This window comes from Salmo salar, chromosome ssa09 (assembly GCF_905237065.1).
Source record: "Salmo salar chromosome ssa09, Ssal_v3.1, whole genome shotgun sequence".
Taxonomy (NCBI): domain Eukaryota; kingdom Metazoa; phylum Chordata; class Actinopteri; order Salmoniformes; family Salmonidae; genus Salmo; species Salmo salar.
Genome location: NC_059450.1, coordinates 118,510,902 through 118,529,072, shown reverse-complemented (window position 1 = coordinate 118,529,072; position 18,171 = coordinate 118,510,902). Strand labels below are relative to the sequence as shown.

The window sequence follows — 18,171 nt, the reverse complement described above, 5'->3', positions numbered from 1 at the left end:
ACATTAGTTTTGCCACACACACACAATGTGCTTCCTCTTCCTGTATAGTGGCCTTCCTGCAGCCCCTTTTTGAAACTGAAGGCATTGTATTCCCTCACCAGGAATCACACTCTGAGGCACATGGTAAGAGAGACACTTTGATTTTGTTATTATTCTACTTTCTTTTGCTATTCGCTTACTAAATTACAATATTACTATAGCAGTTTGACAGTGATATGAATAGTTCCTAAAGAAAGGCAAAAATAGTCTGAAGACTACAATAACCCAATCTTGTCTGAAACTATTTTGGAAAACCTTTAAATCTGATTTCACATTTTCGGCCTACATCTTTTGTTGAACTAAAGATATCTCAATTCATAAGCATCTTATGTATATGGACTATCATGGAAGCTTTGATTCTAAGCATATCATCTGCAAAAAAATGTAGGCATATATTTAAGTTTTATATAATTAAGTCCATAGCATCCATTTTCATGTTAACCTGCCATGCTTATTTTGCCATGCTATTCATATTTGTGGAATTTAACGAGCTATCATATTTATAATATTTGCATATCTATTGGATATATTGTGTATATTCAATTGGTTGTTTATAATTTCATAATTAACATGATCACCTTCGTTCCCTTTGCATGAAATTGTTAAAGGGGGGATTGATTGGGAATGACGATAAAGTAGATTAGACATAGTTGAACCTCAATGAATGTTGTGTTCTCTAAATATTGTGTACTCTACTGAATGTTCATCTCTGTCTGAGAGTGCTTTGTGCTGTAGTCTATAGAGGCTGTAAATCATGATTATATGTTACATAAAGGTGACATTCTTATCAGGGGGAAAATCACTGACTCCCTTGGTTTGATTTATTTTACAATCCAGATGCTTGACTTGCTCCCACTGCATACCCATGGGACGCATATTAAGATAGGTCTTCAGCCCAACTCCCCTCTTATAAATAAAAACATTATATTCCCCTCTTATAAATAAAAACATTATATTCCCCTCTGTCCACTATAATATGATATGTAGAAGTCATTTCGTAAATGGATGGACTGGCACCAAAGTGGCTTTAGTGGATAGTGGTGAGGAGGCCTTCTAATGCCCTTGCCAAATGACGTGACGAGACTGTAAATAGGTCCAGGGAGGGGGGACAGAGAGGGGGTGCGAGGATGACGAGCACCCAGACGAGCTAATGATGGGAGGGGGGGGGGGGTGATGATTCCCCAACCCTCCCCCTCTGGCAGATACCATACACAGCACTGAGCCGTCGGTCTATAGGACAGGGCCTTTGATGTTATCGATCGCATCGCTAGTGTTTTGTGATGCTTTCCCCTCCGGAGCTGAGCACCTCTCACGCATGCTTAAGTGACTTACCTTCCCTGGATTGAACCTTTGGTGCTGAGGAGAATGCGTCACACTTTCACAGAGTGAAAAACCCCAAAAGAGAGCAGAGCTGGTTTTTATAGAGGCTTTGCATAAACATTTGCAAATTGATTTGTCAATGATGTTGAAGGAGCACTATGAACAAAGAGCAAATGTAAGCTTTGCCCATCGCCTACCAATCTCGTAGCCACCTAGTGTGTGTTAGCCCGGGCTGTTGTAGCCGAAACACTTCTCTGCGGCATGGCTGTTTTTCAGCTGAGTGTTTCTAGGCAGCACGGCGCTCTCTTTCTCTCCATCCATGCTAATCATGGCTCTCCTTCAGCCCATCACGACTGCTCCCTCTTCTCAACCTCCACCCACCTCCTCATCAATCGCCAGCTGCCATTGACTACCTACCCCCAGCAACCGCATGCAGCCGTGTCTGCCCATCGATTACCATGAACATGAAGGGGGAGCTGCTTCTTCTTCTTCATCATCTGTTTTTTGTTTTTTTAAAGCACTGCGTCAAAGAAAAAAAAATCCCATTGTATAGGGCGGGGTTTGGGTTGGGGCGGTTGAAATGGTGGCTTACAATTGGGTGCAGGAGTCGCCTGTCTCCTCCAGCGGGTTGTTGAGTGGAGGAGAGGCCTCGCGATGAATATGGATGAGAGCGATGAAAAGAGCGATGCAGAGGGGAAGATCTAGCCCCCTCTCGAAAAAGCCGTGCTCGACGAACAATGCACAGCGCCTTTCACACACTCACGCGCTGGAGAAGGAGTGCCACTCAGTATGGGCATTAGCGTAGTTCAGATAGCCGTGTCCGGAAAGGCTCAAAAGTGGACACTAGAAGGGGGGACATTTTGAAAAGGCTACACACTGGTTAGACCAAACCGAAACACATTAAGCGCCTGGCTACATAAGAAACAGAGGACAGCCACTAGGAGGTTCATACAGATTAACTGGTGACCTTGAAAACACTCCCAGACAACAGAATGGCTACAGATGTGAAATACTTTTTATTTTGTCTTATTCATGTTCTAGGGTTGACTCAGAGTAGCTCCCATATAGAACCAAGACAGGTGGTTGTCCACTAACTGGTTTGGAGATTTAACTTGAACAAAAGGAGTGGAGGGTGAGTCCAAGGCCCGCTCCCCCACACAATCTCCCCAGCTTAAGTGAATTGCATTTTTCCAACACCCCATTGCTTTAGCCTAGCCCAGAAGCCCACCCAGCCGCCGACATCAGATCTCCAGGTTTGAACCGTCCAGGCTGATGGAGCCTATTCTGGGCTCCAGGACTCCTGGGAGCCCCTAGCAACAGATTGCTGTGTTTACAAACTAGTTTATTATGTCAGATGCCTATTCATTATTTATTGGAGCTACCCCTTACATACACACATAATGACACACACACACACACACCCTCGAACGAATGACACTGATCCAACGCCAAGCATACTAGGAGTAAGACATGCGGGATGCATTCTGACCTAGCTGGCTCACTTTGTTGTTTTCCCAATAGAACACATTGGGAGTGGTGAGTTGGAAGCATTTATCTAAAACACGCATATGCACGCATACACAAACACGCATAAAAACACACACACATAGAATAGGTGACTGATTTTCCTCCATTAAAGGGGCACTTCGGGATGTTGGCAATGAGGCCATTTATCTACTTCCCCAGAGTCAGAGTCATGGATACCATTTTCATCTCTCTGTGTCCAGTAAGAAGGAAGTTAGAGGTAGTTTCGCAAGCCAATGCTAACTAGCATGCTAGCAGATATCCATAGACTTCCAGTCATTGCGCTAACGCTAGTTAGCAATTGCGCTAGCACTAGTTAGCAACTTCCTTCAAACTGCTCGCAGAGACATAAAAATGGTATCCACAAGTAGATAAAGGGTCTCATTGCCAAAATCTTGAAGTATCTTTTTGATACCAGTGACAAGTGAGGGGAAATGACTGTGTTCCTGCAGAAACTGTAGCTGCTGGGATGTGTCCCTGTTTTTGTTGTGTGAGAGGAAAGAAAACAAAGACCCTTGGCAACCAGGAACCACAATCCTGATGCCTAACATCTGCTTAGGGCGGATCACATCTCTTTCAGGTCTATGCTCATTTAAATCAATCCATCCACAGTCCTCACTGGGATGTATCAGACAATTATTTAAAACTCACAACAGTTCAGCACAAAGCATCTTCTCACAAAACGTACTAATTCAATCTGAGGATCTTGTGCCCTAGCCTGACTAGGCTATTTTCTGACAGCGTCGGGGAAATATATCTGACAGGGTTAGAGCAATTGGTTTTATGTTACCTATCAGAGATCGATGTAGAATGCGTGCTGATTGTCTAGACAGGAGTAGCCGAGCAACTGTGCACAGTCATCATGCTTGATTAGTACGGGCTGCATGCAGGTTTATCATCTGAGCGACCGGGACTCGCCATGATACAGGCAAATCTGTATAACAAAATATTAAAGACAGAGACAATTAGAAAATAATTTCTATGTATAAAAGTGACCCACTGTGTATGAAAGGTGTGTGTTTACAGTTTATGAGATGTTTATATGGATATACAGTATGTATGTATGTATGTATGTCCACCTGTCTGTGTGTGTATTTGTGTGTGTGTGTGTGTGTACTTGTATTGTGTAGTTTGTATGAGGGTTCATGTGCAGCAGCAGAACCCGTTTGTGTTTGATATTATTTATTCATTCCATTATTAATTGAGGCTGGTTAAAAGTAGACCCATCCCAATCAAAACGAGGTCAGTCTTGGCTTTATTGGGAATCTGGGTCAGTGCAGAAGGCAGGCAGTTCTGCTGCTTCTTACACTCAGTGCAGGCAGGCTTACTGTCAGGCATTGCTGTGCGGGAGAAAACAATGCTATAACTTGCTTTAAAAGGCCGTCCCAGCTCTGTGCATGATTTCATTGCTATGACCTTACTCCCAGTTAGAATGGAAAGTATCGTATTTCCTCCTTGTGTAAAGCGCTCTCTGTATATCACCCTTGGGTGGGTTCAACAGACCAGGTCCCAGATGGTGCCAATGGTGCAATTTTATGATTTGGTGTCACAGCTGTCGAAAGGATCGGACCAAAGTGCAGCGTGGTTGTAGTTCCACATTTTATTAAAGCCGTGAAACTTTTGCAATACACAAATTAACTGAATTTACAAAAACAACAAACCGTGACACAGAGCGAAACAAACACTACTCAAAAGATAATCACCCACAAAACCCAGGAAGAAAAAACCCTACTTAAATATGATCTCCAATCAGAGGTAACGAGGACCAGCTGCCTCCAATTGGAGATCAACCCAAAAAAAACAACAACATAGAAATATAAAAACTAGAACTTAAACATAGAAATAGAAAACGTAGAAAAACACAAAACACCCCCTGACCTACTCTACTATAGAAAATGACAGCTTACTATGGTCAGGACGTGACATTTGGAGAATGCTGAGGAGAACAGCAGTGCTTAGAAAACTATATTTCTAACAAACAGACACTTTGCACACACACACACACACAGCCATCCACCCACAAACAAACAGTCACAGAAAACACAACAAATGGGGGTGCATCGATTAATGAGATTATAACAGGACCAGTGAGTGTTTTGATGAAAGATAATGAACTCTCTTAATTATCTGCTGATTTCCCCAGCTAGGCCAAAACCTCTTATGTCTGCCTGCTTGCACCCCTCTCACCATCTCCCTCAACCAACGCTCTATAAGGTACTCAGTGTTCTTCGTTAGAAATAGCATGACACTCCTGAACACATGCTAGGAAGTCATCAATACACATGCAAGAGATGTCGCTATTTTATTGCAACTCAAGTCAAAGTGTGAGTGTAGCCATCATTATAAGCTAACACTCAAAAGGCAATTGTGTCAGAACTCATGACACCCCACCACCTTCTCCACATCTTGCACAGTGGATTGATTTCTGTTGCGTTAGTATGGAACAGGTATTATGGCATGTTCCATCCGTAGCGTAGCTTGCACATCAACAGTGCATGTGTGTCGTGAAGTGACACAAAACCATGCCCTCGTAATAATAATCCTATTTATATCTGCCGCCTTGGGGGAGGCAACCTGGATAAATTGTGGTGGAATATTAAGAGAGGAGGAGAGGACTGGTTGAGATACTGGGATACAATGTCACCTTAACCCTTCAAACTACCAACATATTTTACATACGCGTATTACCAACTTGGGTCATTTTGACCCCAAGAAGAAACTATTGGAAAAAGCAACAATCATAGAAAAATATCAACGTAATTATTTTTAGATATTAGTTTTTTTACCAAAACAGACTGTTATTTTAGAAAATGTACAGTTCATTAGCATCTGTAAAACTGAAATAAAAAATGGCAGTTATACACATCCACAGGAACACTAAAAAGCAGATTCACCATAATTTGATTGTAGTATCATTCAGTTAAGTAAATATTAATTGTGTCATATTTGTGGTAAAAATGTCTGTCATTTAAAGGAACAGTACACCAAAATTTGAAATATGCTACATTTTGGGGACAAAATGGAATTCACCCATTGATCCTGAGAGACATATGGCTAAGTTTTCTTCATTTATTTACCCCACAGCCAGCATTAGCATTACTGCTAGTGAAACAATGGGAGTGGTAGGGCCTCTGGCAGGATGCTTCAAAAACCATACCCAAATCCTCAAAGTCACTTCAAAATAAATGTTATAGCAACCAAAATACCATAACAAGTTTATTAAAGGAATTCTAGTATTTATATTTATTTATTATTACCTTGTCTGTCACGTCCTGTAAGATGTTATTTTCTATGGTAGAGCAGGTCAGCCTGCCCACAGGGGGTGTTTTGTGTTTTGTTCTATGTTTTCTATATCTATGTTTAGTTCTAGTTTTCTATTTCTATGTTGTTGTTTTTTGGGTTGATCTCCAATTGGAGGCAGCTGGTCCTCGTTGTCTCTAATTGTAGATCATATTTAAGTAGGGGTTTTTCTTCCTGGGTTTTGTGGGTTATTATATTTTGAGTAGTGTTTTGTCATTTCAGTTATTTATGTATTGCAAAGTTTCACGGATTTAATAAAATGTGGAACTACAACCACGCTGCACTTTGGTCCGCTCCTTTTGACAGCTGTGACATTGGCAGCTCGGGGATTTGATTTTTGCAACCTTTCGGTTACTAGTCCAACGCTCTAACCACTAGGCTACGCTGCCGCCCCATATAACAGTTTCCATAGAATAACTATTTTTCGGAGAATACACACCAATACAGCACTATGTGTACTTTCAGAGGGGAGCTAGCTGGTTTCTGTATTATAATTCTACCAAGCATTCATACCACTGACATACTGTTTTGACTGCAACTAACTAAGGTAATTTAGATTTTGTACAGGGTCATTTTATATTATTTTATTTTACCTTTATTTAACTAGGCAAGTCAGTTAAGAACAAATTCTTATTTTCAACGACAGCCTAGGAACAGTGGGTTAACTGCCTTGTTCAGGGGCAGAACGACAGCTCGGGGATTCGAACTTGCAACCTTTCGGTTACTAGCCCACCGCTCTAACCACTAGGCTACCCTGCCGCCCCATGTGTAGTTACAACATGCCTAGTTACAACATGTTATAACCATAGGCAAGTACATAAGGTGCTCCATATCTGCAGGTGATCTGTCTATCAGGTTAAGATCACTTCAACAGGTCCCCCTCCACCTTCTGAGGATTTGTCTAGCTTAATATTATGTCTCTGGAGAAACCAAAGAAATCGTTTTTTAGATTTGCCCTAGAACAGGGATCTCCAACCCAGTTCCTGGAGAGCTACCCTTCTGTCGGTTTTCCTTTCAATCCCTGTTGTAACTAACCTGGTTCAGTTTTTTAACTAGCTCATTATTAGAATCAGGTGTGTTAGATTTGTGTTGAAGCTAAAACCTACAGGACAGTAACTCTCCAGGAACAGGAGAGGGATTCAGAACATATCTGATTTCTGTATTACAGTTCTATCAAGTATTTACACCATTGGCAGACTTTGTATACCATTGGCAGATTTTTATATTCACAAAAATAAGGTAATTTTGGTTTTGTACACTAGCTCATTACGATACGTGGTATAAAAAAGTACAATTTTAGATGAGTACATGGGGAGCTGTATCTCTGCAGATGATCTGTCTATCTCGTCAAAATCACTGATACAAGTCCCCCTCCACCCTCTGGTGGCATGGATAACTTGTAATTATGTCCCCAGAGAAACCCAAATTAAAATAAAAGTCCTATCTATTCAATTTCTACAGGTGGAAAAATATGTGTTTTTGGCTGGGGTCAAAATGATCCCAAAGGACTTACATTTTTTTAAAGTCCATATTAAACAATTATTTAGATTTATTAAGAAAAGGTTGATTGACAAATTCATAAAATTAGAAATCAAATTTAGAATAGAATAAACCACCTTTGGGTTATGGTCAAAAGTATGACTATGAGGTCAAAATGACCCAAGTCGGTAGTTTGAGGGTTAAAGTCCCAGTCAGGGAAGAGGCTATAGACCTTAAAGTCACAGTCAGGCAAGAGGCTATAGACCTTAAAGTCACAGTCAGGCAAGAGGCTATAGACCTTAAAGTTACAGTCAGGCAAGAAGCTATAGACCTTAAAGTTACAGTCAGGCAAGAAGCTATAGACCTTAAAGTTACAGTCAGGCAATAAGCTATAGACCTTAAAGTTACAGTCAGGCAAGAAGCTATAGACCTTAAAGTCCCTGTCAGGGAAGAGGCTATGGCCGGTTGCTGGCTTAAGGCTTCCTCATGCTTCGGTTCGGCGAAGTGTGCTTGACTGTTTGAAAAACTAGAAAAAAGCGACAATAGAACTGTTTCTCCATCTTGAGATGCCATAGCCAGTATACACTTCCTCAAACTAGTCATTCATTTTGACATTTTTGCGAAGATCTTAGTCGCACAATTTTACATCTAACTAAGATGTTTGGTGCAGTATTTCTCAAGTGAATTTTTTTCTCATGAAAACGAGTCGTCTATCGTTGAATGGCAACAAACACTTGATTGAAGAATCCCTACCGTTGACCAATCACTGAACTGTTTTGGATAGGAAGCATGTGGACGCTTCGGCAGGCAGGTAGCCATCGCCATACAGAACAAAGGCACTTTTGTGCCGAAAGGGGGTGGGTAGCTTTGTTTCCTCTCTGCTACTAAACCCCCCATTTGCCCACTTTGAAGCAACGCCTTCATGTCTTCAAGCTTTTGATGTTTCAGTTGTGTTCCTACTACAGTAGCCTGTGTGTCTTCTTGTTTTGTCCTATATCCAAGGAGGGTGGGCGGAACAACAGGAGCTGAGAGCAGTGTACAAGTTTTCTGTTATTTATACAGTAGTTTTGAAACTGGCCAAAGTGTAAGGGACATTTATGGAAACCAGAATGTAGGGGTTGATGGTGTAAATATGGGAGTATGGTTATGCAATGTGTGACTGTGTTTCCAAAAGCATTACATCTATTTGATTAGATTTAACAAATCCCATAGCCCTTTATTAATAACGGTCTGCCAAGATGATGACAAAGAGCAGATACTTCTGTGAAACACAAAAATGAGATTAAATCAATTTGTGAAATGATTTACAGCTGTAAATGCATAGAAAGAGGATAGTTGTTGTGGATTGTTGTCATAATCTAATCAGGCACTAAGATGATTTTCTGTAGAGTTTAAGGATGCCTGAAAGATGAATGGATAGGTTGAGGGGGAGAAGGGGGGGGGGACTGTGCAAAACAGAGATGGATGATAGTGGCTGTGCGATTTTAGTACAGGTAGATTGATTACCTGAGTGTAGTACATTCTGACTTTCTTTTTCTGTTACCTGCCTGCAGAGGAAGGTGAGTACTTCCTGAAGGTGCTGATCCCCAGCTATGCGGCCGGCTCCATCATCGGCAAGGGAGGACAGACCATCGTCCAGCTGCAGAAAGAGACCGGCGCCACCATTAAACTGTCCAAATCCAAAGACTTCTACCCAGGTGAGTGCTCGTTGACCAGGGCAATATTTCAGTCAATGACGCTGTATTTTAGAGATCTTTCAATATAAATTCGCTTATTTTAGGAGTCTCCTGTATGTATTTATTTTCTGACCTCTGCCCCTCAAAGAGGCTTCCCCTTTCCCAGACGTGTTGTGTCTGGAACCTGATTCCACTGGGTAACAGACATGGCCTCTGTCAGGGCTCAGGTTTCATGCAGCCGTGGATCACATAGGAACATGCGAGTGAACACAGAGTCAAGTTCACCACAGATACAGGATTAAAGGGTTAGTTTAAGGTGAAATTGTATTTGCCTAAACTCTTAATTCCCTCATGACATGACGTTTTTGCACGGCTAGACACATGAGATGCGCCTCAGCTGTGTGCCCAGCCTGTCAGTGAAGCAGCTTTTGTGCTCGATGAGAATTTGCTCTGAACAACACAGGCAAGAAGGGATACATTGAAATTATGAGATGAACCTATCACTGTACATGTTATATCTCAATCACACTCAACGGGATTCTTGTCTGGACATGTGAAATTGGAGAAGGTGCAATCAGTTTCAGATGTTGGGCTCCTTGTTAGAAGAGCATTGTAATTCCCTGTACATCCTTCTACTGCTAGCCCTGTCAACAGAACAGGCCATCTCTGTTGTATCTCCTCTCCCTGGGACTCAAGACCCCATACTCCAGCCAGCTAGAGCAGATGCAAGGTGTGAGAGCCCATCCACCCTCGACCCTCCCAAACATCCCAAACCCTCCTCCCTTATTGGAATTGGCAGTAACTAGTGATCTGATGTTGAGAACGGCCTTGTTGAGATAGAGAGTGAAAAGGACCACAGAAAGAGGGAGGAAAAGAGTGAAAGGGAAATAAAAGAAAGAAAATGAAAGAGATGGCTGTAAAGGCCCTTTTCTGTCGTCTTGGGGGAGTGCGGTGGGAAGGGGGGGGTTATGGAGGTGGGGGGGGGTAAAGAGGAACTGTGTAGGGGGAGGGGGGTGTCCTTCCTCTGCACTGAAGGAGGCATCTGTATGCAAATGAGCACCGGCGCTGCTCTTCCTGGCTGACAAATCAAAAGGTCCACCTGCTGCGATGTCCCGTCTGGGGTTCCACCAGCGGGGCACGGAGGGAGGCGCTGGGCAAGGTGGGTGGCGTGGGGAATGATGGGGAAAAAAGTAGAATCAAGCCAGAAAGAATGGCTGTGTAGTGCTTGAGACTCTGTCCCACAGCACAAGACGTGCTCCTTCAATTCATCCTGGGATAGTGCCTCACCAGCATTTCATTGCCAACCAATTAGTTGGCCACAGCAGTATTGGGCCAAGACAGGCAACATTCATTATTATAGGAGCCAAGATTTATTAGATACAGCCCCTTGCAAATATAGGCCCCTGCGACGTTTACTGGAAAGTAGCGACCATATTTTATTGCGACCTTGCGTCGGCAGAGTGGAGGCCCGCTGCTCTATTTTACAAGGGCTGAAAAAATGTCGTTTTTGAAAAAAAAGATCTCTGTATGACAGCATCATTGCTCATACCTGCAGGTGTCTGGGCCTATAGGGAGATAAGGTAAAGGATGCTGCAGCCACTCATGTCATCCATTACTCTTTCTTTGGGGATCACAAGTGGAATAAAGATATTAAGACATTAGCTATCGCACCCGGAGTGCAATTGGAAATGATCAGGCTTTTCTTTCTCATGCTGTATGTGATATTGAAGTTTGAGAAATGCTAGAAACTGATTAAGAAAGTCAACGTCAACATTTGTAATTTCATGCCCTCAGATGGCAATTAGCCTCAAGGTGCTATATGCTCATTCACTTTCATATGTTAGCTACCGACTAAGGAATACAAGAAGATAGCTAGGTGTTTTCCAGTCCAATTATCATCCAGGTGATGAGCTTACTTGTTCTGGGTCACCTGTCCAGTTTTTGGAAGCTAATGTCTCCAGAGACTGTAAGTAGGTCAAGAGAACGGTGGTGGCGTCTCTTCCCTCCTTTAATATGAGGACCATTTTTCTTCATATTTGGGAGATACAAATGCTTATTTACACATGGTTCATAAAGACCACAGCCTTTACATGCCTTTGACCCATGAACCCACCTACAGGTTACCACCGACAAATTGTTTGCCCCTGTGACACCCCATCCCTTAGGATGCCCTCCCAGTATGACATCACCACAGGGACTGTTTAATGGGGTTCAAAGGTGATGGTGGAAGAATAAAGAACTCTCCTTTTAAGCGAGAGACAGTCCCCGCCATCTTGTCGTTTGTTCCTAAACGTGGACTCCCTCCACGTTTAGTTTGTCCCGACCAACCGCTCACTGATCTTCCCCTGTCCCTCCGTATCGCTGGAGCGTGGCTCCATATTGAAGCTTTGTCTTAATCCTCTGCCATGATTGCAGTTTTCAGTATTTAATACCTAGCCAAACCCTCCAGCCCCCCCCCCACCAAAGCATTATCAACATCACTGATTTCTCCCTTCCAAGCCGCTTAGGCTCTAAGCTTTTTGACTGAAAGATGAAAAGCCGTAATATTACATATCCAACTCGTCTGGCTGAAATGAGTTTCCTGTTTGTTTTCATTTACGGTCTATTTCCAAGACGAATCATTATTACCGTCTGTGGTTTAATTCAGTTATTCAGTTAATTCAGTATATCATCTAAATCCAATGTGATGTTGATTCTGACTGAATTTCAGAAATATTGTGATGAATGTATAGTTTGATGTGCTGTGCTGCCTAAACAAGACCTTCACTATTAATATGAAGTTAGGTTGTCATGATCTAGACTGCCCTTTCCCTTTTCATTTCTGGTCAGCCATGTTCCAGGAAGTAGTTTTATTCCAGGAAGTGATGCTCTTCAGGGGAGTAGTTAGATATGGGATGGGGCATTTTAAGGCTAATGGTAGAAGGATACCACTATTTTGACTGTCTTTTCAAGTGATTCTCTGTGAACTCACACCTAGAGACAGGCCAGTTTGATTGGGTTGAGACAGCGGTGCCATGAACTGTTAATGATTTCTGTCATTGATTACCTTTAGAAAACATAGAAAATGTTCCCATATCCACCATTCCCAACATTATGCCATTGGCATACATGTAAAGCTCACAGGAGGTTGGTGGCACCTTAATTGGGGAGGACTTGTGGTAACGGCTGGAGCGGGATGGTGGAATGGTATCAAATACATCAAACATATGATTTGATGCCATTCCATTTGTTCCAGCCATTATTATGAGCCGTTCTCCGCTCAGCAGCCTCCACAAATGCAGCAATTGTCATTTTAATACACTCCATCTCCATTTTAAAACAATATCATAAAACCCACAGCACATGGCTGATGCTAGGTCAATGCTATGTAGCTATACTCAGTGCCTGTGTGCATGTCAGCCTAGTATGTAGAGGGTCTTTGTTGAGCAGCAGTAGTGACAGCGTTGCCAGTAGTAGAGGATCACAGGCTGGTGACAGGGTGTCCCGCGTCACCGTGGGGACAGAGAAGGTCCCCTTGATCCCACTGGCTTTGTTTTTGTTTTCCATCATGTGTGACGTCACCGTCAAGCCAACGAATGGCCGACTGCCTGAATAATCCTCTGTGCCAGTCAGTGCCTGAGCGATCACTGCGTAGTCTACCATGCCACCATGGGGCTGTCACGTCACAGGCAGGCAGTACACAGGAGCACACAGGAGCACACAGGAGCACAGGGAGGATTAGAATGATGATGATTAAACTACTACTTATCAGCCTCATCATCCACATTATCTTCACCAGGTTATTGTTTTGATTTGAATGGTTTTCTGGGATTATCAAAATGGCCTTTATTGACTGTACGACAGCTATTTTTGGGATGTATTCAGTTTGCTGGACATTTTGTATGCTTCCTGGTCCACTCTATCACCCAGCTGACTTGTGTAACTAACCCAGAGGCCGCACTCACCTCTGCTACAGCCTGCATCAGGCCACATCAATCACCCTGCCCAGCCAAGAAAGGCATGGCTAATCAATCTAAGAGCCACATCCAGAGTGGAGTGCAGGACATTGTAGCTACCTGCAGACATGCATTCACCCCAATCTCCCTTCTTCCCTCCTACCCTTTGCAGCGATCTAATTTTGCAGCTCTCTCTCGCGCTCTCTCTCTCTCTTGCTCTCTCTCTCATTAGCTACCTCTATCGCTTTCGTCTTCCAAGTCTCCTCACTGTTTTGATCTCTCATTCATCTTGTATCCTTTGTTCTCTCTCTCCCAGATCTCTTCAGTCTCTAGGGTGCTGGAGCTTTGCCGGCTCCATGTGCTCCAACTTTTTAATCAGATGCTTCCTGCATGGTGAAATATGATTGTCTTCAACCCCCTACCCTCTGACTATCAAACACCCCCCGACAACCCAATCACTGCATAACCTCCGTTGATCTAACAGGCCTAAGTCTGTGTTTACTTCTGGAAATGAGAACTGTGACTAAGTGTGCAGAGAAAGGCTAAGGGAAGAGAGGCAGTCATCTTTTTCCACCCGGTGAGTTTTATCACACGGTTACTCATATCCCCCCCCAGACTCCCCTGCGCCACCACAGCCAGTCAGCCTGATAACTCACACCCTAGTTAGAGTAAAAATGGAGCAATGTTTTCGTAGAAGTGCTAGAATTAAAACCAAACGGGGGTATCATTCCAGTTGAAATTTTATGTCATGAAACAAGGTATTATTATTTTTTAAAGTCATGCAACAGGACTTGTTTAAAGCTCATTTTTCAAATATTCTCTCTGGGAAAAGAATGCAGGGGACAGTGAATCCAGTCATTATCTAATTTCTTTTAAGAATCTTTGAATAGGATCCTTTTCTGTGTCTAAATGGGGGATATCTGACCCTGTGAATTCCACTCCACAAGGCACCTGCCAATCACAACACCATCAGACCTGGCAACCAATCAGAATACACCTCTGTGGTTGCGGGCACTGCAGACAGGCCAGAGCTGTCCTGGGATTGGCTGTAGCCGGGCTGGCTGGCAGAGAAGGACAGGGGCTTTTGTTACAGGCCGATTATGTACGAGGGGAGTCGAAAATAGCCCGCCTCAATCATTCCTTTGTGCTGGCATGACAAAGCTCTGCCCCAGCTGTGCTGTCTCCTCTCTGGGACTATGCAACAACTGCTACTGCCTGGCCTAAAGAGGCCCAGACCTACATAGGACTAATCTGCACTAGAGCCTGTTTGTTGGAGGGTGTTAATGTAGGTATATTCATGTCTATGGTTGAATGCACAAGTAAAGATATAGCTCGGGGTTTTTTGAGTGAGTAGCTGTATGAATGGATGAGGTTTCTGAGAGAGAAGCTGTATGAGTGGATGAAGTGAAAGTGAAAGGAGAGAGGTGTGAGTAAATTAGAGGTGGGAATGTGTATGTGACAGATTGGGGGAACAGAGAGAATGGGAGGGAGAAAGGGAATGAGAGAGTGAAAGAGAGAGGGATGAAGGAAAGCAATATCCAGTGGACTGAATATCCACTGGACTGAATATCCAGTGGTTTCAATGGTCAATGATGGCCCCAAACTGTCAGGGACAATAGAGAGTGGTGGGCCACTATTAATGACAATAGAGTCTTTGACATTGTGACCGCTCAGCCCCTCAAGGGTGGGGGAAGGGGGGAGCGGATTGGTCTCCCATCTGCCTCAAGAGGGTCATGTCACACTGTGTGTGGTGTGTGGTGTGTGTGGTGTGGTGTGTGATGTAGTGTGTGTGGTGTGGTGTAGTGTGTGTGGTGTGGTGTGTGGTGTGGTGTGTGATGTAGTGTGTGTGGTGTGTGTGGTGTGGTGTAGTGTAGTGTGTGTGGGGTGTAGTGTAGTGTGTGGTGTGGTGTGGTGTAGTGTAGTGTGGTGTGGTGTGTGTGGTGTAGTGTAGTGTGTGTGGTGTGGTGTGATGTAGTGTGTGTGGTGTGGTGTAGTGTAGTGTGTGTGGTGTAGTGTGTGTGGGGTGTGGTGTGGTGTGGTGTAGTGTGTGTGGTCTGGTGTAGTGTGTGTGGTGTAGTGTGTGTGGTGTGGTGTGTGTGTGTAGTGTAGTGTAGTGTGTGTGGTGTGGTGTAGTGTGTGTGGTGTGGTGTAGTGTGTGGTGTAGTGTGTGTGGTGTGTGGTGTAGTGTAGTGTGTGTGGTGTGTAGTGTGATGTAGTGTGTGTGGTGTGGTGTGGTGTAGTGTAGTGTGTGTGGGGTGTGGTGTAGTGTAGTGTGTGGTGTGGTGTGGTGTAGTGTAGTGTGGTGTGGTGTGTGTGGTGTAGTGTAGTGTGTGTGGTGTGGTGTGATGTAGTGTGTGTGGTGTGGTGTAGTGTAGTGTAGTGTGTGGTGTGTGTGGTGTAGTGTAGTGTGTGTGGTGTGTGTGGTGTAGTGTGTGTGGTGTAGTGTGTGTGTGTGGTGTAGTGTAGTGTGTGTGGTGTGGTGTAGTGTGTGTGGTGTGTGGTGTAGTGTAGTGTGTGTGGTGTGTGGTGTAGTGTAGTGTGTGTGGTGTGGTGTGGTGTGTGTGGTGTGGTGTAGTGTGTGTGGTGTGTGGTGAGGTGTGGTGTGTGTGGTGTGGTATAGTGTGTGTGGTGTGGTGTAGTGTGGTGTAGTGTAGTGTGTGGTGTAGTGTGGTGTGGTGTAGTGTGGTGTGGTGTAGTGTGGTGTGTGTGGTGTGGTGTAGTGTGTGGTGTAGTGTGTGTGTGTGGTATGTGGTGGTGTGGTGTGGTGCAATGTAGTGTGGCGTGGTGTGGTGTAGTGTGGTGTGTGGTGTGGTGTGTGTGCAGGCAGGCAGGACTTTAGAACTGGACTACAGTTGTATCAGTTTTTGGATGTAATGCATTTGTTTGGTTGCTAGCTTGAGCTCATGTTTGGTTTTGTCGTATAAGTTTGATAGCTACAGTAATTCTACCAGTGGAGGCTGGTGGGAGGATCTATAGGAGCTATATGGAACCGTATCAAACAGATCAAACATATGGAAACCACATGTTTGACTCCGTTCCACTGATTCCATTCCAGTCATTACAATGAGCCTGGCCTGCTATTGCTCCTCCCACCAGCCTCCACTGAAACCTATTATCTAAGGAGATACAAATCCAGGCTTTCTAACTCATTGTGCTATCCTAGCAGTTAATGAAATAATGCAACTCTCTCTCCATGTCTTGTCAATGCCATGAGTATGATTTGATATAATCACAATATATGTTGTTGTTGTGTACCACCCTGCTAAAGTCAGCAGAATATAGTTGATGAATAACAGACAACCGCCTGCCTATCTCTTCTCATCTTGTCATCAGCTGCATATTTTCTGTGAGCTTATCAGAAAAGTCAGTGGTCTTTATTTAGGTTTGCTTGGCTAAGCAACAAGGCTTGCCTCTTCAGACAAAAAGAGGGGGGAAAAATGTTACTGTGGAACACGCCATGAGTGACAGTGTAGGAGACAACAAACATTCTGGCTTCAACAACAGCGTCAAGTTAGGGAGAGGAGAGAGGACTTGACATGTTCTCTCCTGAAACAAGTTATCACAAAGCTCAGCCCCACCCACTAAGATGTCTGAATCACCACCACAATTGACTTGCTTTGTGATCTGAATTGAGCGGATGGGATGATATTGGAAGAATTGTGATATATTAGAGAGCAGAGAGAGGGAGACAGAGAGCGACTGCCTGTGTTCGATCACAGGAGGTTGGTGGTGCCTTCATTTGGGAGGACGGGCTCGTGGTAATGGCTGGTGCGGAATTAGTGGAACGGTATCAAATACATCAAACATGGTTTCATGTGTTTGAAGCCATTCCATTTGCTCCGTTCCAGCCATTATTATGAGCCGTCCTCCCCTCAGCAGCCTCCTCTGGTGCGCATGCATGCTTGGGTGTGTATACGTGTGTACGGTGTTCTCGAGGTACAAAGCAGGAGAAAACACGACCCTCGTACTCCACCCCAACTCCCAAAACAAAGCGGGTTTTGTGGGACTGCACTGCACACCCGGTTGCCTTGGTGATCGGAATGAAAGTGACAGCTCCCCAAGCAACAGAGCCCTCTCCCCTCCCCCTCCTCGCCCTCTCCCTCCTCCCCCTCCTCTTCCCTCCCCGCCCCAGCAGGTGTAGCAGGAAGAGGAAGATGTCTGTCACTTCTGGCCTTGTGTCTCTGCTAGAGGAGAGGAGAGTGAAGTGGGACCGCGGTGCAGCTCTCCGTTGTTCGACTCACATCGAGGGCGTACAGATTCAGGGAACCAATGGGTAGCAAACAGCGCTGCAGTCTTTTCTGTGCTCTCGGGAAAGGATGGGAAGTAAAAACACAACACCTTTTATTCAAGTACTTCCTTGAGAACAGAACTGGATTGTTTAGATGCCTTTTTGGATTCGACAACATTGGGCCCCGAGCACAGTCTCCTGTGATTGCACACTCACAACAATGACACTTAGCGTTTATGGTTGCCATGGAGATATCCCTCGTTGCAGAATGAGGTTAGAAGCAAGGGTCTACATCTCCTAATGTCCTTGCTGTGGGTGGAGACTCTGAGGAAAAGAGTGTATACCGCAACTCTCAGGAGGAAGAAGTAGAAGGTCATAAAGGAGCATGCTGCACTTTTACTGCCTGACAATGGAGACCTGCTTTGTGTGGAGGTTGCATTCCCTTTAAAATGGAAGGTGAGCGCTGACAAAGAGGTTCATTGAAAAAGAGAGCTGGCCCGGTAGAGGATTTTTTCCCCCTTCTTTACAGACCTAATCTCTTACATGGGGACAAAGCTCCCCCCTGTGCCCCTTCCCACTTGCCCATACCCCCCATCTCCCCCCTAGAAAAAGACGAGGTTCCACAGCTGCCTCTAGCTCCGCCCCCTGTCCCTCCATTATCTCTAATCTC

General features: G+C 44.2%; 1 protein-coding gene across 5 annotated transcripts in view; it reads left to right on the top strand.

Annotated features, from left to right (window-relative positions):
• The window catches only part of nova2 (NOVA alternative splicing regulator 2), a 58,194-nt gene that overhangs the window by 3,621 nt on the left and 36,402 nt on the right, over positions 1–18,171 (top strand). For 3 of the 5 annotated variants that reach the window (XM_014214115.2, XM_045724390.1, XM_045724391.1), the window contains exons 2-3: positions 49–123; positions 9,216–9,359. In XM_014214115.2, coding sequence (XP_014069590.1) covers positions 49–123; positions 9,216–9,359 — 219 coding nt within the window. The remainder of the gene's footprint in view (positions 1–48; positions 124–9,215; positions 9,360–18,171) is intronic. The other 2 variants (XM_045724392.1, XM_014214116.2) reach the window with 1 other exon arrangement.